General features: G+C 40.7%; 1 protein-coding gene across 1 annotated transcript; it reads left to right on the top strand.

Annotated features, from left to right (window-relative positions):
- Positions 1-14,721: 14,721 nt before the first annotated feature.
- Positions 14,722-22,115, top strand: LOC104916518 (riboflavin kinase-like). Its single transcript, XM_085213515.1, has 4 exons — positions 14,722-15,025; positions 16,289-16,440; positions 17,728-17,830; positions 18,376-22,115. The coding sequence occupies exons 1-4, from the start codon at positions 14,944-14,946 to the stop codon at positions 18,504-18,506; spliced, it is 468 nt and encodes a 155-aa protein (XP_085069641.1). The 5' UTR covers positions 14,722-14,943; the 3' UTR covers positions 18,507-22,115.
- Positions 22,116-22,836: the final 721 nt, after the last annotated feature.

Here is a 22,836-nt window from a genome sequence, read left to right as displayed (position 1 = left end):
GACTTGAGGTTGGGGGAACTGGGCTTGTTTAGCTTGGAGAAGAGAAGGCTCCAGGTAGATCTCATTGTGGCCTTCCAGTACTTGAAGGGAGCGTATAAACAGGAGGGGGAATGACTGTTTATGAGGGTGGATAGTAATAGGACAAGGGGAAATAATTTTAAACTGAGACAGGGGAGATTTAGGTTAGATATTAGGAGGAAGTTTTTCACACAGAGGGTAGTGATGCACTGGAACAGGTTGTCCAAAGAGGTTGTGGATGCCCCATCCCTGGAGGCATTCAAGGCCAGGCTGAATGTGGCTCTGGGCAGCCACAGCACGCGGGCTGAAAATAGATGATCATTGTGGTCCTTTTCAATCCAGGCCATTCTATGATTCTATGATTCTATGATTCTATGATTCTATGATTCTATGATACTATAGCTGAAGTCCAGGTGGACAATATCCACTGATTTCCTCTCCTCTGTCAGGCCAGTCATTTCATTGTTGAAGTTCATCAAGTTGTTCAAGAATGACTTCCCTTTGGTGAATCCATGATGACTATTCCTGTTGCCCTTCTTGTCTTTAATGTGCTTGGAAATGGTTACCAGCATTATCTGCTCCATCACCTTCCCAAGGGTCAAAATGAGACTGACAAACTCATAGTTCCCTCCATCTTCCTCCTTGTCCTTCTTGAAGACAGCAGTTACTTTTGTGTTTTCTTCAATTCCTTGGGCACTTCTCGCAGTCACCATTGTTGATCAAAAAAACTATTGAGAGTGGCCTTGCCATGATGTGGAGAGCTCTCTCATCCCTTGTGGGAGTATCCCATCAGGATCCATGGACTTAAGTTCACTTTGCTCAAACCTTTCCTGATCTGATCCTCTTCCACTGTCTTCCCCCAGTCTCTGATTTCTAGGATCTGAGATACCTGAAGACCAAAGAAGACATTGAAAGTCTCAGCCTTTTCCCCATCCTTTGTAACCATGTCCCCCATCTTGTTTAGCAACAGGCTTGCATTTTTCCAAGTCATTTTATTGTCTTTGACATCCCTGGACAGATTCAATTCCATCTGGACTTAGCTTTCCTAATTTCATCCCTGGATGGTTCGAAAATGTTTATGCATGCCTTTGAGGTTATATGTTCTTGCTTCTATCCTCTGCATGCCTCCTGCTTGTGTCTGAGTTTGGCCAGGAGCTCCTTGTTCATCCATGTAGGCCTGTTGGCATCTTTGCCTAACTTATTATTTGTTGGGATGGACTGGTATTGAGCTTGAAGGAAGTGATCCTTGAATATTAACCTCCTTTTTTGGGCCCTTCTTCCCTCCAGGGCCCCATTCCACAGGACTTTTCAAAGTAGATCTTTGAAGAGGTCGAAGTCCTCACTCCCTCATGCTTCTTGTTGTGAGCTTGCTTTTTATTGTCTTCCCTGCCCACATGATTTTGAATTCCACCATTTCATGGTTACTGAAGCTAATGCTGCCTTTGTCCATCCAAGTTCCAACAAGCTCATCCTTGTAGGTGAGCAAGAAGTGAGCAGAGCACTCATTGGCTGAACTAATTTCAGCTGAACTGTATTCAAATTCAGCCTTCAAACACCAACACTGCAAACATGTGCTGATGAACAAAAGTAAGTTTAATTTCAAAATGTGGTGTTCATAGAGATGATTGTCATTGTTGAGGCAAATCAAAGCAGGTGATGGGAAAAGCAATATCTAATATGGTACTCCTCCCCATGCAGAGGTACTGACCAGCCAAATTTCCTTAAGTATAGGACCCTGGGCAACATGACGTAGGGTTGGCAACCCTGCCTGTGAGGTTGGAATTAAATGATCTTTAAGGTTCCTTCCAACCTGAAATGTCCTATGATTCTATGATACCACTATTGACTGGTGTAAAAAACTTTGTATTTTACAGTCCTGCTAACTTTGCCAGGCTTAAACTGTGCTAGCTGTGTAGGTGCTGAGCGAGGCTTCCAAAAGGCCATATCTACAGGGGACAAACTTTTTATAAGTGTGATGTTTGCACTGTTGGCATTAGGAATTTGTATTACCTATTTTTTTCCAGTGGTTATTAGTTCTAAAATAAATTCCCTGCTGAGCCAAGAAATATGTTTGCACAGAGATGTTTACAGACAAGGCTTCTACCCTGCATTCCAGCCTACTCCCATCCGCTGCAAATCATATATTCATCCATAAGTCTGCATCTGTCAAAAATGGTCTGTTACAAGGATTGCATTCTTTGAACTCAGGAGGAAAAAGGCTTTTGTGCTTGTAACTGTGTGTGTATGATGTGTGTGTGTTTCTAAATAATAATAATTATATGTAAAAAAAACAAAAACAAAAAAAACCAGCTAACTTAAGTGAAAAGAGGAGTTGAGAAATTTTAATACTACATAAGAAAATCAGAGTAGATTGAAACAAAATGTTAACTTTCCATTAGCTCTAAATGTGTCTCAGACCACGAAAACTCAATCAGGTCAAAGGACAACTTAACTTATTCTTGTTAGTAAAAGATAAATATATAAGAAAAATTAATTGTATTTCCAGTATTATTTTATTTAACAAATGCTATGTAATCTGAGGCAAAAGATGTCTTCAAGGTGACATGTGAAGTATGAAGCAGCCTTAAACTATGGTTGATTTTATTGAGCAAATAACAAAAATGCAATTGTCTGGGAGCCTTAATAAAAATTTAGGGCCACAGGAAAAACAATATTGGATCTGATCATGTTTCAACTATGACAAAGAAATACTTCAGATATCTCAAGTGGATGTACCGGAATGGATATTTTTGGAATAGCCTATTATAGGTCACCTTATCCAGCATTTGATTTGTGCCCGAAGAGTTCTTTTGCTATGCTTTTAATATTAATTAATATGTAGCAGTGGATGACCTCTGTATTCATATAAATGCATAAAATGCATTGAATCTGTGGCATATTCTGGACAGTCATCCCATTCAAATCACAAAATGTACAAGATGAAGTAAATACATTACCAGGCAGGCATACATATTTCAGTATTTGAAATTTCAGAATAGAAATAAAACTACTTTCAGTTACTTACTCAAAGTTCAGTACTTTATTTCAGTTATATGCCTGATTTGTCCTTCAATAGTCTTTCTGACTCCTTGTGTTTTCCACCTTGACTGAAAAGTGTGGACTTTCCAAACCTTGTGATGTTTTGTCAGGAAGATCATAGGATGTCTCCTAGTCCTGCTACATCCAGTTAGAGAAGGGATGTCTGGAAACATTAACAGCATTCCATGTAAGAGCACATTACTGATGTTAATGAGAAGTAGGGTGCATTCTGCATGCCTCTGGCTGTGGCCATTAAGCTTTGGATTACTTTGATGTACAAGTGCTGTGTAATGTCCATGCCACATGTGTGGTATTTATTTTAGAATCAATCCTTTGATAGAAAACATTACAATTTTGCCAGGTAATCTATTTTTTTAATTAATTGTTTTCTTGCAGTATAGGAATTATTGCATGAAGTGGAGTAAAACAGGCTTCCTTCTGTTTCCCCTGTATTGAAACTGTTAAGCATGTGGCTCTGCTCCCTTTTCTCACTATGGGTGCATGGAGGTAAAGGCACAGCCCTAATGATTCTGGAGCAAATTACTCTGTTTCCAGCCCATAAGGCCTGCTGAGATACCTGGATGAAAAAAAAAACAAAAAAACAAAAAAAAAAAACCAACCCACAGAAAACTATAAGGCATAACAAACAAACCAAACCAAACAATCAAAAAATCTTATTTCAAAACTATTTTTGAGAGGAATGTACTTATTAAAACTGGAAATCTACCAACCCTCCCCCCCAAAAACAAAACAAAACAAAACGAACAACAACAAAACCATGTAGTGTGGGTAAAGACTTCATTCCTTCTACAAAGAGAAACAGTCTCAAATGCTTACTGATGCCCTTGAATGAGGAAAACATCTGGCTGAGAAGGAAACAAACCATGGAAAGCCTTTACAAACAATCATGTGGAAAAACTCATACTCTTAAAAGCTGCACAGCTAACATAAATGAGTTCATCCATTTTAGTTTTAAGTGGAGTATCTGTGTGTGCGAATGTTCATCAAAAGGAGAGAAAAGCACAGAGATACGTCTTTTTGCATGCTTTGCTGTGTTAATATAAACTGCCCTTTAGATGGTGCTCTCACAGTGTGAGCTGTGTGCTGCAGCTGTGGTTTTCCAGGTAGGTGTGCAGTACCGATAGTGCTGCACAGTAAGATGGAAGAGCTTCCTTCCACATATACAATCAAATCATCATTTTCATCTTCCTTCTCAAAGTGCTGAAGGCACTTGCTAGTCATTTTTTTTCAAGTATGAATGTCCACTACCTGATATATTTCTGTTGCAAGACTGACTTCTATCCCCCTCCCTGTGTTGCTAATGCGTAGGGGAATAAGAAAGTCTGGAGACAAAGAAGAAAAAAAACCTCTGTACAGTGTGGTGCTGTGCATGACCCATCATGGAGTTCCTGGTAGAGTTCTAGGAAGCTGCCTTTTCTGTTTGCTGTATGGAGGGAGAGTAGAGGAAGAAATATGAGGGTAACCATTTATCTTTCATTCTATACATTCTGTTTCTAAACTGTCAGTATTTTGTGCGTCTGTGTGTGTGGAAGAATAGCTTGTTCTGTTCTCATAGTTTACAGGCTTACTCACTTTTTGCCCTCCCACATTTTTAGCATAGAAATTAAGATGAGACTTGAATGCAAATGTACAGCTTTTCTTGCAGCATTCTCAATACTTCCTCATACTGTTCTATTGCAGAAGCAGGAAGTGTATGTACAAAGGGTGTAAGAATACAAACATAGTTCTCAAAACACACCTTGATTTATGAGAACAATAGCATTTCTCAAGACTGCAACCGTGTTGCATGTACACAATGCTTTCTCCTTCTGTTAACTAGAATCATAGAATTCTTTTACTGTTAAATACTAACAAAAGAAAGAGAGTGAACAGTTTATTCACCAGCTGACTGCATTTTCCTCTCACAAGAATCTGCAAAAGATAAGTGTTAGTATAGTCAAAATTCTAGCTGATGTCACTAAAAATTTCCTGCCTGCAATTGTTAGGGAAAGAGCAACTCCCTGGTACAGAATGAAGCCTCAAGTTATGGTTTGCCAGCACATCTCTGCAGGCCAGTTGGTATCAGAAGTACTTACACACTGTTATGGGTAGCTAGAGGATGTCTGGGTCTCCTGTTGGGACAGGGCTTCATTATGCCAACATGTGGAAACAGCACTAAGGTATGCTCAGCTCCACCTTGTCACACAGACAGGGCTGTGTCAGTAGCCCCCTTCCCCATCCCTCAGGCCCAGCCTATGCCTTGCTGGCCAGCTGGTGCCACCTGAGGATGTCACAGGCCCTCTCCCAGTGTGGTGTGACTGTCCACCAGACCAGGCCACGCACATGCTGCGTGGGTTACGATGAACACAACAAAACAAATTGCTGATTTTGACTAGACTTTGTTCTGTCCATGCAGCTCAAGGTTCTCCAAAGAAACCTGATTGTTCAAAAGTATCTTCCAGAACTCTCTGCAGACTCAAAGCTGAGAAGCCAACTGCTTTGCCCCCTTCTGTGTAATTTTCAAGTCTGCCAAATTGCCTCCAGCCTCTGGTCACCTCTTTTTGTCACACAAGATTCTTCTTAATCCAAAATTTTTGCAATCTCTTCTTTCTTCCTTTCTTCCTCTCTCTCTTCTTCTTTCTCTCCCCTCCCCTCCCCTCCTTTTCCCTACCCTTCCCTTACTTCCCCTCCCCTCCGTTTGGCCAGTTTAACTCAGCTGTCCTAATTTTGTTTCCTCCCAGCTCCTTAGGCTCCCTGTGCCTTCCAGCTTCTTGAGCCAACATCCCACCCCCATTGGTAAGACAGTAGGAAAAGCTGAGTGTCCTTGGCTCTCTAAGGCATTGCTTAGCAGCAACTAGAAACATCAATGTGTTATCAACATTGTTCTTTTCCTAAACCCAACCTGATTATCTTCTGTATGGGAAGGTCTGGGAGCCAGACCTTGTTCCTGACCCTTTCTTAGCTTTAGGGGAAGCAGGCCTATACTTACGTAATTAAAGAAACAATAATCACAATCATAATCATAATAAAACTAACAAAAGCATGACCATTCAATTTCTTCTTTCGCACCCAGACTAACAGGTGTGTCATACTCAAATCTAAATCATCAGACACACTGCAGGGTCTTTCGGCTGCCAGTCAGTATATCAAATTAAGCTAGTACTTCACCACACATGACAAAACCCCTGACCAAATATGGCTCTATTGAGTTCACCAGTGAGAACATTGAAAGGGAATTGGGAGATGTCAGAGAACAGAGCCATGCTGTAGGGCCACTGAGTTACACTTATTTTTATTTCCAAGCATTCAGAAATTAAATCCTGCTATGAACACCAGTTTTTAACGTGTTTGATGACTGTGGGAAATGTATGTGCAGTTAAACTTGTTCATGAGCTGTCCTATGCCAAGCAGCATAAAACTGCTTGTTAAATCACCCCAATAGGACCTTCAGCAGTAGTGAGGTCCAAGGAAGGATGCTGCTCACCAAGAATGCTTCTTAGCAACTCACTGATGGGCTTGCTACCCAAAAAGAATTTGAATTGTCACTGGGCTCAAAAATCTTAACTTATCTTTTCAAAATAGGCTATGTAATTCCACAAGCCTTTTTTGGGAAAGTAATCAGACTTCTAGGATGTGATGTAACATCAACGAAAGAAATCAGAAGATTTTTGTTTTCAAGGTCTGAAAATACAAATAGCCTGGTGTACCAAGATATCACTCTGACTCACAGATTTGAGTGCATTGGGAAAAATGTGGATTTGAAATAAAGTTCATGGCAGCATTTGCAAAGATTAGAAGTTTATTTGGAAAACAAATATAAGCATGTTTTTAAACAGTCTAAGAACATTGGTGAGCCATGACCTCAGGGACAGAGATAACATCTTTTTTTATACCAGAGCAAAACAGAGACAGAAAATTGTCCAGGATTTAAGTACATATCTACAAACTAACTGCCTCTTTAAGAAGATGCACCTGATACATGTGATGTGAAAGAAGCTTAATCTCCAGTGAAGACGAAATGAAAAGGAATTTGCTCTCTGAGAGAAAGAGAAGAAATATTTTCTGGCATGTTTAAATTACTAATGAAGGCAGATCTTGAAATGTTATTATTTTTCATTCCCCGGTTTGGAGTGGTTGGAAGGAAGTTCCACCTCTGCCTAGTTACCTAATTTTCTCATTGTTTTATACTTCTCTTGACCAAACATCTCATTATATCACTCTTAAAAAGTGTGGAGGAAGCAGCTTGTGTTGTAGAACTAGCTTATGAAAATAAATTCACAAGAGTGTAGCTGGCAGCTTCACAAGAGCTATGGGGAGTTTTGAGGACATGACTGAATCCTTTTCAAACAACTGGCATGAAAGATACTGTGAATCTTTGGAAAAAATAACAGAAAGGATCAGGTGATGGGGAAAACTGAAGCTCATTTAACTGAAGCTCAATTCTGAAAGGATAGTTTTGGAAAAACGCATGTCCTACTCTGTGAGTAGGGTAGTCCTAGGTGGGAGTAGAATAGAACAGAACAGTTTCACTTGGAAAGCACCTGTATAGACCATCATGTTCAGCTGTCAGACTACCTCAGAGCTGACCTAAAGTTAAAACGCCATTAAGAATATTATTCCAAAGTCCCAAACACAGACAAGCACAGGATGTCAACCTTGGAAGTCTGTGCCAGTGTCTAACTACTTGCTCAGTACAGAGGTTTTTTCTAAAGTCGTCTGTAGCTCACCTGATGCCATTGTCACATGTCTTGTCACCAGATACTAAGGAGAAAAGATAAGCACCTCCCTCTCCTTTTTTCCACCTCATGAAGCTATAGAGGTCAATGTGGTTGCCCCTCAACCTTCTTCTCTCCAGGCTTAGAAAACACAGTGTGCTCGGCCTCTTCTAGTAGAACATGCTTTCCATCCCTGTTTATGGCTTTGTCGTCCTTCTATGGATGTATTCAAGGACTTTAGCTTCTTTTTTTTATATTGTGGACCTCAGAACTGCACACAATATTCCAGATAAGCCTGTACCATTGCTAAATACAATAGGATAATCAACTCTTTTGACTGGCTGGTTATTCTGTGTTAATGGGCCCCAAATGTGGTTTGCCCCATTTGGATGGGAAAGGAATAGAGCCAGGCTATCTTCAGTGGTGCTCAGTAATAGGACAAGAGGTAACAGGCACTAACTGAAACACAAGAGGTTCCATGTGAACACCAAAAAGCACTTCTGTGTTGTACAGGTGACAGAGCACTGTCACACCCTGAGAGGCTGTAGAGTCTCCTCGTTGGAGATCTGGCTGCCTGGCCATGGCCCTGGGTGGCCTGCTTTGGGTGCCTTTTTCTGAGCAGGGTCATTGGATCAGGTGACCAGCAGAGGTCCTTTCCAACATCAACAATTCTGTGGTTTTGTATTTCCGTGATTATGTGATTACCAATGGATTTCCACAGCTTCCTCTTGTGAAACCAGCTTGTTTACTCAGCATCCCTTACAGCATACTGTGCGATGCACATGAGACCAGCACACATATCAGTTACTGTGACTGAAAAGATCACCTACTGTTTTATTTCCTGCTTAGGAAAAAAAAAAAAAAAAGAAGAAGTTATTGTGATGAACTATATGTAATCAGAGTTTTCCATAGCAATATGGTATTTCAAAGGAATTAGGAATTTAAATGTCTTTAAAATGTTACAGAACCTGGGCTTCTTTTGGCATCATGATCCATCTGCTCCCATGGACTGTGTGATGTAAGACCCACTGTCCTAGTGCAACACTTGTTCCAAGGAAGAAACAAGAGAAGTCGCCCCACCAATAACCTTGTAGACCAGGAGGACTGCACTCCTGCAGCAGAAGTCTCAGCACTGCTGGATTGTGCCTTCCAAGGGGCATGAAGGTTTATATCTGACCAGAAAAGCCTGAAGCATCTGAAGGCAAATGAAGGGAGAGAGACTTTGCTGAACTGTCTCTTATAAGTTGACAAAGTGGAGAAGTGAGTTTTGAGTCTGCTGCATCCAAGAGGACTGTGACAATTCTCAGGGCTACATTTGCTGTGGATGCAACAGTAGAAATGTTTCCTAGCTACAAGCTGTGTTTAAAATGATAGTAGCATTATCAGCTTAAATTCTTTGCAGTTAAATAAGTAACGCTTGGCTGTAGGGCAAATCAGAGTCCAAATGCTTGTTCTGCCTTTCTCCCTATAAGTTTTATTCTGTGCATTGATATGATCGGTGCATTCTTATTGAGTTTAGCCAAAATTCATTGCTTTCCAATAGTAAACAGCTAATGTCAGCTTTAAGGTGACCTTCAATCATAGAATCATCTAGGTTGGAAAAGGCTTTCAAGATCAAGCCCAACCATGAGCCTGATCTACTGAGTTCCATCACTAAACCATGTCCCTTAGTGTTACATCCACACATCTCTTGAATACGTCCAAGGATGGGGGCTTCACCAGTTCTTTGGGCAGCCTGTTCCAATAATTTCTCTCAAGTGAAGAAATTATTCCTAATACCCAATCTAATCCTCTCCTGATGCAGTCTGAGACCATTTCCTTATATTCTATTACTTGTAACCTAAGGGACAAAACAGATGTTCTCACTTCAGACTCCTTTCAGGAAGTTCTGGAGAGTGATGAGAGTCTCCCCTGAACCTTCTCCAGAATAAACAGCCCCAGTTCTCTCAGTCACTCCTCATAAATTGTTTTCTGGTTCCTTCACTGTCTTAACTTTTTTTCTCTTCACGTATTCAACATAGGTAACTCAATATCCTTCTCATAATGAGGGGCACCAAACTGAAGTCAGTATTTGAGGTGTAGTCTCGCTGGTGCCACGTACCAGGGGTCAACCACTTCCCTACTCCTGCTGGCAGCACTATTTCCGATGCTGCCATTGGCCTTCTTGACCACCTGTGCACCTTCTGGCTCATGTTCAGCTGGCTATTGATCAGCCTCTCCACGTTCTCTTCTGCAGTGCAACTTTGCCCCAACTCTTCCCCAAGACTATGGTGCTGCATGATGTGGTTGCAGGACCCGGCATTTACCTTTGCTGAATGCCATACAGCTGGACTCAATCCACCTATCCAGCCTATCCAGACACTCTGCAAAACCTTCCTACCCTCAAGCAGATCAACAGTTCAGCCTAACTTGGTATGATCTGCACACTTACAGAGGGTGCAGATCAGTGATAAAAATGTTAAACAAAACTGGCTCCAATGCAGAGCCCCAGGGAAATCCCCAGGTGTCTAGTCACCAGCTGGGTTGAACTCCTCTTACTATGACTTTTGAATCTAGCTGTCCTGCCAGTTCTTCGGCAGAAAACTGTAAATCTTGTCCAAACCATAAGCAGCCTATTTCTTCAGTGAAACAGTATCAAATGTTTTAATAAAATCCAGGTAGACAACATCCACAGCCAGTCCCTATTAAGAAAATCATTTTCTGACAGGACATCAAGTTAGTCAGGAAGTACCTCCCTTTCATAAACCCATGCCAGCTGTTTCAGATCACTCAATTGTCCCATGTTTGTTGTGTGACAACACTCAAGATAATTGGCTTCTCTATCTACCCTTGTACTGAGGTGAGACTGACAGCTTCTAACTTCCCGGATCCTCCTTCCTGCCCTTCTTGTAGATGGTTATCACATCTGCCAACCTCCAGTCAACTGCATCCTCCCCAGTCAGCCAAGACAGCTAGAAAACTACTGAATGTTAATTGCAGCCTCCTTCTGTAAGGCTACAGACTTTGTCTCTACAATGCTATGTTCAAGACTTTCATTTGATTTTCTATGATGTATTGACTATTTCACAGTCTATTTTTTTCCAATAAAATTTTGGCTTTGTTTCTCCTTTTGCCTTTTGTTTGGCTGTTTAGTTGTCATAGCAGAAAGGAGCAATTTCACAGTAAACTGTTTTATAATCTCTGTGTTCACTTTACTAGATAATCATATATTTTCTATTAATAATTATGAAACTCATGTTATCTTCTCTAACATGAGGAGCAACTTTAACTTTAGTACCAACACATATATTTTTTCCAGGTATTCTAGTTCTAAGCTTCCTATTTGCACTTGTTGCAGAGTTCTGGGCTGTTGGCTCACAAGCTAATGATTTCATGCTATATTCTCTGTTATTGCTACTTTCAGAAAGGAGGAAAAGGGAGTCCAGTACTGTGGATGCAAAATACTTAATGTCTCATACTCCTTTGCTAGCCTCAGAAAGTTAGTTAAGAAACACTATAAATATTTACAACTAATGGTTTTGTCAGTAAGCACAATTTAATTAGCAAAGAAGGTGTTTACTCGAACAGGAGTGGACTATTACTAAAATGATGTACTGCTTAGAGTTCCTTAACTGAAGCATTTCAATTATTCTTGTTATCTACCATAATCTGTTTATCTAAGTTTTGGTGAAGAAGGAGTCGAATAATCCAAAGGCATATAAACTCTGTAACTGACTCATATGGGCAGAATTCACATCAGCAATCTGTCATCCTGCTGCTCTGTACACTCCTATAGCTCAGCAGTAAACTGCTTCTGTTCTCCACTGAACAAGCATGTATTTCTACAACAGTATTAACACTTTTTTCCCCAGCAAGTCCAAATGAATTAATGAGAGTGTAAAGCTATAGAGCTAATGTTCTTTTCAGTATAAAAACAGCATTAGGCTCTTGTTTTTACTTTCTTTGTCATCAAGCTTTCAATTTCTACTCAAAATATCATGATACCTGTTACTTTTTGGTGATGGTGAAATTTTGTCAAGTTTCTGTGAAATCGGCAGCACTTCAGTTAATTTTGAATTTTCTCTATGTGGTGTTTTTGCTGTACCTCATTTGTTTTGTGGGTATCTTGTTATTGTAGTGAGATTACCGAGATCAGCAGAACACTTTTCAACAAGTCAGCTTCTTTTTACCAAAATTTGTCCTTGGCAGTCTCTCTGTATACCACCTTCATAGAAGTACCCTATATGCTATACCAAGTAATTACAGGAATACATATTAATTCTTGGAGTTCTGTCAACTATGAATAATATACATGGGCTGATATTTTCCAGTGCTGTCCTAAATTTTAGTTGCTATTCTGCACCTGAGTGTGGGAGATGACAAAGAGAAATGTTGCAGGGCTGTTTCTGGATCTCAGAAGGAAGAGTGCAACAACAAATGGCTTAATAAAACAGGTAGAATAAAAAGAGGAAAACAGAGTGAATCTTATCTCCCTTTAACTGCAGAAAACCTCACTTTCGAGCTGCACTAGAGAGAAAAAAAAATAGTGCTTGGAGAGGATACTCCTCCCTTACAGGTTGCAAAGTTATCTCTGTCACAACATCCACCCTCACACAGCAAAGGCCAGCAAGAGATGCCCCAGCAGATGTCCTTACAGTGCCTCTTATGTTTTCTGCAAGGCAGAATACAGCAGATACAGTTAGTCTTATATAGACAGCAGTGCTTCAGTAAACGCAGGTGTACCCTGCATGGATGTGGGAGACAGAATCATCTATTGGCAGCATCATTATAAATGCCATATTCCTTTCAATAGCAAGAAATTATCGCCAGGGTCTGCCACATTTGCTCTGTCATTACTTAAAGTATGAGCAAGCTCTCATCTTTCAAGGACACAAGGACACAGCTCAAGGCCTCCTTGTCATATTGAAGTACGGCCCAAGGAAGGTAGGAAGAGAATGATGTTAATGAATAATAAGAAGCAATTGGGAGAAAGCATTGCAGTCATTTCTTTCACTACCTCCTCCCTCAAGATGAGTCACTGGGACCACCATTTCCATCTTCTCTTTCTGATGTTGTTGTTTTTCCCCTTGCAGCTTGAAAATGCCCCTTCAGCCTTCTGTAATGAGAACAGAGGTAAGGGGCAATGCGGGCCATTTCTTGACAAAGGGAAGCCTGCACTGATGGCACACAACACCTGCTCCCTCTTCTTTATTCTGGTTTCTATGGCTACATCAAATACTTAGGGACTTTTCACTAACAACAACAGCTGTAAAAATGCAAAATTAGAACAGAGCAGTTCTTTTCCAGCTGTGTGAAACACTGCCTGGGTTTGATAACTGCACAGATAAGCTATCAATCTACTTGGCATATGTTTGTGACTAAAAGTCAGGTAAAATATTTAAAGAAAAAATCGGCTAAATTAGAATACAGGTAATTAAATTCTCCTTACATAAAACCATCCCTCTAATCTGAACTAAGTACAATGCATATCAGAGGAGAAATATGTCCAGTGTGAGGGGCAATTTTATAGCTGGATCACAGCAACCTACAGCTTCTGAAGAGGAGGACGAATGTATCAACTGTTTGACAGGATGAGATGTAACTCACCAGTTAGACTTCCGTAGGACTACTATCTGCACGATGCTTACACAAGTATTTACCTGACTTTCTGTTTCTCAAGATCTGTTCTGCTACTGAGACTGCATATGCTTTGCCAAAATCTGCAAATACTGAAAAAGAAAAGTCTGGATGACATCTTGTGGACATCGCATGAATATCAGAATGAATGAAAGAACACAAGTATACATCTGCATATATGCAGATTGTAACTGAAGATATAGTTTGTTATTGCCAGGGAGAAACATACGATGAACATTATAAACTTATTTGCTTCATAGGGCTTCTGATTTATCGGTTTCGCCCTACAGATGAAACAGCCTAAAAATTCTAGGGGGCAGAGTGTCAGTGTTGACTGTCATTGTCCACCTTTAGACAGGTAATTAAATAACAGCTTCTTCATAGTCAAATATCACAAGACAGACCTTTTTGTGACACTTATCTCTCCATGCTGTCAGATAGCAGAACAGAATGTACACAGTGCTACTGTCTTTAGGATCTTTTTCTCTTCTGTTTTTCTTTCTTTTTTTTTATTCTGTTCTGTTCAGCTGTGGTTACACAAGCAACAACAGTGCAAGTGCTCAAACTGGGGTAATGAATTACGATGTTAACATTAAATGGATGGCGGAGGACTGTGAGAAGAAAGAAATACGAAGAGGGTAAATTTGAGGTAGAACCATTTCTAGAAATGATTTCGGCCTTATCTTGCAGAGCAATCAGTGCCCACAGGCGCTGCGAATGGGTGAACCTTCAGCACTCTTCAGTGGGCTGTAACCGGTGTGCCACAGCAGCTGCCCAGTCCTAGGAGTTGCTGCTGGCCTGCCAGTAGGTATGGGCAGGACACAGGTGCTTGGGTGGCTTTCCTTCGAGAGAAACCAGTTGACAGAACCAGACGTAGATCTGGGAACGCTTCCCTGACTGGGAGATCAGAATGGCAAAACGAGCGATGGTGCTCAGGAGGACGGTCATTCAGCGAATTTATGTGCTCAGGAGGACGGTCATTCAGCGAATTTATGTGCTTTTGTCTCAACGAGGCTACGCGTGGCATCGCCAGAAACGTGCGATTTTCTGACAAAAAAGCAAACGCAAAGAGCAGAGCCAAAGGGAAGGCGCGCCCGCCGCCTGGGCGCACGGGAAGGGAAGCAGGGTGCGGCAGGAAGGCGGCAGCACGGCCCGCGCCGGTCCCAGGGGCTCGTCTCCGCGCGGCAGTCTCCGGCGCGGCAGCCTCCGCCAGCAGCGTAGCAGTACCGGCAACACCCCGTCCCGCCGGCCGGCTGGCGGAACGAGCGCAACCGCCGCCGCGCCGCGGAGAAATGGGGACGGATGACGGCGGACGGCGAGGGGCGGGGCCAGGGCCGGGGCCGGCGGCGAGGCCTTGGACGAGCCCATCGCCGAGGGGAGGCCGAGGCCTGCCAGCGCGTCCCGCTGCTCCGCGTCCGGCGCTGCCGCCCCTTCGCGTGGTGGTGCCCGCGGCGAGGCGGGCGCTGCGGCTGCGGCCGCGGCCGGAAGCGGCGGCGCGAGGCCGGGTTACGCGAGGCTGGGGGCGGCCGGCAGCGCGGGGCGCTCCGTTGCCGCCATGAGGCACCTGCCATACTTCTGCCGCGGAGAGGTGGTGAAGGGCTTCGGCAGGGGCTCCAAGGAGCTCGGCGTGCCCACTGGTGAGCGGCGGGCCGTGCCGGGGGGGTCCGCTGGCGGGCAGGGGTCGGGGCCGGGGCCGGGGCCGGGGGAATGGGCGGATGCCGGGGGCTGCTGGCTCCTTGCGCCTGGTGGCACGCGTGCGCCTGTAGCAACACCTGTCCTCGGTGGTGGCTTGCTTTTTTTCTTTTTTTTTTTTTTTTCTTTTTTTTCTTTTTTTTTTTTTTTTTTTTTTTTTTCTTTTTTTTTTTTTTTTTTTCTTTTCCCTTCTTGCCCTCTATTTGCCTTCCCTTCTCCCTCTCTCTCTCTCCCTCCCCTTTTTTTTTTTTTTTTTTTTTTTTTTTTCTTATTCTCTGAAGCGATTTCCTTCGTGCTTGTGTTCGCTCGTCAAGCGATCTGGTGGTCATTGCCCTCCGCAGAGCCGAGGTGAGGCGCGGCAGGGAGCGGCCGCGCGGAAATGAAGGGAGTGGAAATGATGCGGAGGTTAAAGAAACACGGCGAGTGGGGAAAAATGCACTTTTCTATTGTTCGCCTCTGTTTCGCTTACCGAAATGCAGATAAAGATGTAATTGGAACGCATTTCACAGAATTATAGAATGGCCAGGGTTGGAAGAGACCTCAAGGATCATGAATCTCCAACCCCCTACCACATGCAGGGCCCCCAACCTCCTCATTTAATACTAGACCAGCCTGCCCAGGGCCCTATCCAATCTGGCCTTGAACACCTGCAGGGACGGGGCATCCACAACCTCTCTGGGCAGCCTGTTCCAGTATCTCACCACTCTCATAATAAATTCTGTTCCTCCTTAAAGAGGCACTGAACGAAACTTCCTGTGATAAATCCGGCAAGCCTTTGTTTACTTTTGCAGGTTTATTACATAATTATTTAGCAAGCTAGCAAATAGTTCTGAGGTTACTTCATAGTGCAGAAGAAACTTGGGGTTTTTTCTCTTCTTTGACGATATTAAAGCTGCAGTAGTTGTCCTAATTGTAAAATAAATACTGGCTGGGTATTTTACTTTGTGTTTATTAATTCTTACTGCAGAATAGAATGTATGTAAAATAGTCTGTGCAAGAGATGTGGTAACTGTCATTGCCATGAATGTTGTGAAGGTGTTTTGCATTTTATACTTTGCTAAATGGTACGTTACGTGAGGGTGATCGTCACCATAAGCATTATGTTTGTAAATGGCAAGCAGGCAGAAATTTTAAGTCTCAGAACATTCTGTGATAGCCGTGGCTTCCTCAAAGTCACTCACTCTTTCCCTTTTCTAACATCTTTGCAGCTAACTTTTCTGAGCAAGTAGTTGAAAGCTTTCCATCTGATATCTCTACTGGTATATACTATGGATGGGCCTGTGTTGGAAGTGGAGATGTGCATAAAATGGTTTTGAGCATAGGATGGAATCCGTTCTATAAGAATACTAAGAAATCAGTGGTAAGAACTTTAATTTGTGTGGTGCTTTTAATTATAATGAATGAGGTAGATGTTGGCTTTAAGATAAGCAGCATGTGACCCATAAATGATACCTAGAAATTATGTTTGCTCTTAGAAATGCGTTTGGTATCAGCATCCTTTGTTTATATTCTGAAAAGGAAATAGTCTGAGTAGCCAGAGAGTATATAGCTGTAGATAAATAACGTTTATTTTTTGTCCTATTCCGTCGTTGCTTGGATATTTCTAAGATCAGAATTTAACTATTTCTGAATGGTGATTGCTTTTGGTGTAGATTCTTCTCTTCAATAACAGAATCCAGAGATGCGGTGCTCTGTCTTGATACAATAAATTAATATTCAAAACTGCATAATAGCAGGATGAAGAATTAAAATTTGGAGCTCTGATGGTTGTGTTTCTCTGTTGTCAGTTCCCTGGTGCCTCTCCCAGTTCTTGCAGAGTTCTTAATTGTTGAAAACACTTTTATTTGGGCAAGAATCTCTGGAGTGGTGCTTAACATACTCTACATTTTTTGCAACCACTTTTTCTGAGCAAGGTGTGGGCTGGGAATCCTTTCCCAGCCTTTGCGCCTGGAATTCTGTTATTCGGTTCCCAGAATCTTATCATTTAGAGCTGGTTGTAAAAACTGTCCATAAGTCAGCTATTTCAATTTCAGGTCTTCATAGTTCTTTCATCAACTTGATGATGATGCACTAAGCTTTCTTTGTGATTTAGAATAGTATCACAGAATCACAGAATGGCCTGGGTTGAAAAGGACCACAATGATCACTTGGTTTCAACCCCCTGCTATGTGCAGGGTCGCCAACCATCAGACCAGGCTGCCCAGAGCCACATCCAGCCTGGCCTTGAATGCCTCCAGAGATGGGGCATTCACAACCTCCTTGGGCAACCTGTCCAGTTTTTGGTTTTTTTTTTTGGCTGCTTTGCAAATACTATTTGCTGCTTTAGAAATACTAAATCTGGGAAGTGGTGAGAAATCGTGGCTTTTCAATTACTATCTTCTTAATTTGGCAATCAGAAAACTCTTAGGTGAATATTTTATAAATCCCATGCAAAGCACAATTCTCCTTCTTTAAAAAAAAAAAAAAAAAAAAAAAGCAAAAGCCCTAGCCTCTTAATATTGCATTATAGATGTTAAACCAAATGTCTCTGTTCTACTGATATGTGTTGCAGATAATTTGATTATAGGTATTAGATAAAAATCCCTTATGGTAAGGGGAAATTAGCTGTAAGTCCATTGCAAATGCCAACTTATTTCTTTTCCTTTAGGAGACGCACATTATCCACACCTTCAAAGAAGACTTCTATGGAGAAATTCTTAGTATAGCAATTATTGGATATATTCGACCAGAAAAGAACTTTGATTCCTTAGGTCAGTATTGCAGGCCACTCCAGAATTACTTTCTTAAGTTTTACTTATTAAAGCGCTTTTCCTTTGCCGTCTGTTTCTTCATAATTAGCTGCTTTACCTGTTGTCATTTGAAATTTCAGTACAGTGTTTTCATCAGATAATGCGTAAGTTAAATTAAAAAGCAAAACAAAGAAAAAGAAGCCTTCCTGCATCTTACTTCAGTCTAAATTTCAGTTGCCTGAGGAGTAATGCCAAAATCATGAGGTTGTTGTTAAAGGGTTGGTCTTATCTGTTTACTTTTTAAAATGCAGCTCTGATAGGTTTTAAACGGTTCAACAAGCTCTGCTGATCTTCTTCTAAAACTCCTTTTGGATGAGGGAGATAGCAGTGCTTACATTGGTGGAAAATGCAACTCTGACATATTTGAAAACAAAAAATGTTGCCTTTCAAACCTTGCAGTAATCACTATATTCTTCCTCTGTGATTTTCTGATATTCTGTGGAAGAAGATATTTTCAGTTGTTATTTCGTGTTCAGCTTTTAAACATCCCTTTTTTCTGTTTTTAGATGCGCTGATTGCGGCAATTCAGGAGGACATTGAAGAGGCAAAAAGACAACTAGATTTACCAGAACATCTTAAACTCAAAGAAGACAACTTCTTTCATCTTCCAGGGGGCAAAATAGTTGACAACCACTGAAAAAAAAAAAAAAAAAAAAAAAAGAGCAAACCCTTGCTGCTTCTTCCTTTCTTTCTTCCTTTCTTTCTTCCTTTCTTTCTTCCTTTCTTTCTTCCTTTCTTTCTTCCTTTCTTTCTTCCTTTCTTTCTTCCTTTCTTTCTTCCTTTCTTTCTTCCTTTCTTTCTTCCTTTCTTTCTTCCTTTCTTTCTTCCTTTCTTTCTTCCTTTCTTTCTTCCTTTCTTTCTTCCTTTCTTTCTTCCTTTCTTTCTTCCTTTCTTTCTTCCTTTCTTTCTTCCTTTCTTTCTTCCTTTCTTTCTTCCTTTCTTTCTTCCTTTCTTTCTTCCCTTCTTTCTTCCTTTCTTTCTTCCTTTCTTTCTTCCTTTCTTTCTTCCTTTCTTTCTTCCTTTCTTTCTTCCTTTCTTTCTTCCTTTCTTTCTTCCTTTCTTTCTTCCTTTCTTTCTTCCTTTCTTTCTTCCTTTCTTTCTTCCTTTCTTTCTTCCTTTCTTTCTTCCTTTCTTTCTTCCTTTCTTTCTTCCTTTCTTTCTTCCTTTCTTTCTTCCTTTCTTTCTTCCTTTCTTTCTTCCTTTCTTTCTTCCTTTCTTTCTTCCTTTCTTTCTTCCTTTCTTTCTTCCTTTCTTTCTTCCTTTCTTTCTTCCTTTCTTTCTTCCTTTCTTTCTTCCTTTCTTTCTTCTTCCTTTCTTTCTTCCTTTCTTTCTTCCTTTCTTTCTTCCTTTCTTTCTTCCTTTCTTTCTTCCTTTCTTTCTTCCTTTCTTTCTTCCTTTCTTTCTTCCTTTCTTTCTTCCTTTCTTTCTTCCTTTCTTTCTTCCTTTCTTTCTTCCTTTCTTTCTTCCTTTCTTTCTTCCTTTCTTTCTTCCTTTCTTTCTTCCTTTCTTTCTTCCTTTCTTTCTTCCTTTCTTTCTTCCTTTCTTTCTCTTTCTTTCTTCCTTTCTTTCTTCCTTTCTTTCTTCCTTTCTTTCTTCCTTTCTTTCTTCCTTTCTTTCTTCCTTTCTTTCTTCCTTTCTTTCTTCCTTTCTTTCTTCCTTTCTTTCTTCCTTTCTTTCTTCCTTTCTTTTCTTCTTTTTTTTTTGTGACGCTCTTACGTTTGCACTGCTTATATAGGTACTTTGTTGTCATATCTTTTGGGGTAATGAGTTTGGAACCAACTCAAAACTGAAACATGTGAATGGATTAAAAGCTGTCTTAGGTCCTTATTGATAAATTGTCTATCCTAAAGTTGGGACATGTGGAACATGACAAAGTTAATTATGGCCTCTTCAGCCTTAGGATGTATAGAGTTCATTTAAGAGAAGAGTCAGTTTTTAAGATGGAGTTTATTCCAACCTCTTTTCCCAATTTTATATCATTCTTACATTGGCGTTGTAGATAGTAACTTAGAAAATTTTGATACTGAGCAAAAAATTTCCTGTGGTGCAGGAAGCTGATGGTTAGACAACAAGAACAATTCTCCATGGTTCTTGTTTTCTTCTAATATGCTGTACAGCCGTTGTAGTTGAAACTATCATTTCAACTGAAATTATTTATTTTAACTTTATTTGAAATAAAAGTAGTCACTGTTGCTCATTGAGTTACTGGAATCTGAGATACACTTCTGTACAGTTGAAAGTGCATGTGACAGTGCATGACCTCTGTAGCTTCCTTCTGAGGAAGTGTATTGCTGAAATTCAGGAAATGAATGACAAGATGAAAGTTGGCGTGCTCTGAAGTTTTAGGCTCTAAAGACCTGGGAGTCTTACAAAAAGACTTCTCTTCTTTGGGCTCTAAGGCAGAAGAACTGCATTTTATTTGCTGCTGGTAGTTTTCTTAGATGAGGAGAACCTTAGGATTTTTCACTATACTAACAATATAGTGGCTGACTTCATGATTAAAGTTAGTATAAGGCACAGAAAAATCCCATCGACCCTCTGGGCCAAGTGTAGGTAAGATCCATGGTTTCGTTGACCAAGTAGTCAATACAAATGAAAGCCTTGGGGAATTTGTGAAGTAATGTATCAGCATTATAGTAGGAATTGGGTATTGTTACAAGTAATTGCACTACTCCGTATTCTGAAATGTATGCACAGATAAACAGAGGAGCATTCTCAAGATGAATTGGAGTTTGGATACTACTACTTGAAGTACATACTGTGAGTCCAAATATAAATGTGTTTCTTTCCCTGTAGATTTTTCTATCCCCTTCTCAGTAAGGGGAGCTAGGTAAGTTGCCATGATTGTTTCATTTTCATATTCAATACTACTGGCTTATGATATAGGAGGAGTACTTTTTGAAATTCAAAATAATTCTGTGGATGTGTCTAAACTAGTTCTGTGACAGAACTGTAATTTGAGGGTGCACAGTTCCTGTAATATAACTTTATGAATTTACTCCTTGTCCTAGTCTGTTTGGATCTATATTTTGATTGAAGGTTTAAGAGGGTCTTAAGTAGATAGCTTGCTGTGTCGTCTTTGTAGCAAGTGCTGTTAGGATGCTCGTTCCACTTCGTATCGTTTTAACTTTCAGCCAGTACCAGGGGATATTAGCAGGGAAGAGGCCTTGAGTGCATCAAGGAGACTTGCTAGCTATGTAGAAATTATACAGAAACTTGAAATCATCTAAATGAATTGTTCATCTGTTTTGTTGATAGCAGACAGAAGGAATTCAGGGGGCACTCATTTCCATACGAGCACTTGCAGAAGTAAAAATTGTGATCTGTGTTGCCAAGGTGATTTACTCACTTCTCTCTCAAAGATGCCAAGTTTTGTTTTCAGGACATTAAACGCACATCTGCCTTCCTCCTTGGAGAGTCTTAGGAAGAAAATTCACTTATCAGCAGTTAGGAATACTTACTTTGGAAGAAGGAATGAAATTAGAGTTCTGTATAACTTGTTGGGAATTGTATGTAAACCTCTGTAAAAATTGTTGTGTAAGAGTGACAGTTGATTTTTTAAATTTTTTAAAGGGAGAATATATAAGGGTGAAGGTTTGAGGCATTCTTGAAGTTGTAAAATTTTGACATTATTACATTTTACTCTTTTGGGGATGAGTAAATAGTAGCCACACTAGTCAACAGAATGTGTTGTCATATATATTTAAAGAAAAAAAAGCAGATGTTTATCATAGTACTGTAGCTGAACTCTAATAGCCTCTTTATTTTTTTTTCCCTCCAGTTAATGTGTCTGTTGTGGAAATTGTAGTGCCTTAAGCTGGTTGTCTGAGTAATGTATTTCTGTATCATCCAATAAATGATACTATCCAAAATTTGTTTTGGCTGTAGAACCACTGCACTGTGGAGAGAGAACAGTGAGAAAGAGAAAACTTTGAAAAAACTATTAGTTCGCTCTCAACTCTCATCTGAAGTGTGACAAGTGTTTACAACAGATTAATAAACTGGTCCTTGTATGTTTGTCATTTAAAAAAAAAAGAAAAACATTACTAGATCCATTTGGTTGAGTGTATCTGTCTGTCCATGTTATTTAAAATAAAATGTTATATATCAGCTGTTAAAGCTCAGTACTTAAGTTCTAGCACAGTACAAACTTTAAGGGTTATATTTTTATATTATATATAAACTGTATTTATTTCAGTTGATGTTACTGCACTGTACTATTAATAAAGGAATTGAAATAATCAGAGTTCTTCTCGTCATAGTTTTCCTGACTATCTGATCACTCAATATCTAATGCAGATCTGCTTTGTGTATTCCTAAGAATGTTCTGAAAGAGATACTTCAGATTTATTTAATTACCATGCCTAAATTTTTGGTTTCATCAGAGAAGTTTGTTCTTGCATTACAAGCTACAAGTGTGGCATAGAGGGGTTTCTTATAACAATTTTAGTGAACTAGAAGGCCACTTACATTTCTGGAGTCTGAGCAGTACAAATATTTTCAGTTTCAAATATACATTCTCAAGTAGAAAGCATGTTTTTTCTTTTTCCCACCTTCTTGTGTTCTGTAATGAAATTTTCTCCAAGCTGCAGGTGTTTGAAGATTGTAAAGTCAGATAAAGACTGAAGAGAGCATGTCTGCCTCCTCAACCTGCTCCTGCCCAGTCTGGGGACCTGAGATCTCTGCCAGGGTTGGGGACATATCTGCTGCCTTCCCCTTTGCAGGTTCAGCCAGTAGCCAAGTTGAGCACCTATCCCAGAGTTGCACAGGCACATGCAGACAGGGCCAGGCAATCAGCTGGTCACCAGCAGGTCTAGCTTGAAGCTGGCTGCAACTGTGCACAGCCGTCCTTCAGTCACACTGCATTCAGAAGTCTGGGTGTGCCATCTCAGTCCTGCCAACTGCCTGGCTCCAGTAGCCTATGCTGGGACCCCAGTGACTCCAGAAACTGGCGCCATGTGCCAATG

This window comes from Meleagris gallopavo, chromosome Z (genome assembly GCF_905368555.1).
Source record: "Meleagris gallopavo chromosome Z, MGAL_WU_HG_1.1, whole genome shotgun sequence".
In the NCBI taxonomy this organism is placed as follows: domain Eukaryota; kingdom Metazoa; phylum Chordata; class Aves; order Galliformes; family Phasianidae; genus Meleagris; species Meleagris gallopavo.
Note: the sequence above shows the minus strand (reverse complement) of the source record. Positions and strands in the feature narration are given on the sequence as shown.

Bases quoted from the DNA above. Each gene is read 5' to 3' on its own strand.
- LOC104916518 (XM_085213515.1), top strand. From the start codon at position 14,944: ATGAGGCACCTGCCATACTTCTGCCGCGGAGAGGTGGTGAAGGGCTTC. The intron at 15,026-16,288 runs GTGAGCGGCGGG...ACATCTTTGCAG, and splicing joins GGAGCTCGGCGTGCCCACTG to CTAACTTTTCTGAGCAAGTA. The intron at 16,441-17,727 runs GTAAGAACTTTA...CTTTTCCTTTAG, and splicing joins AGAATACTAAGAAATCAGTG to GAGACGCACATTATCCACAC.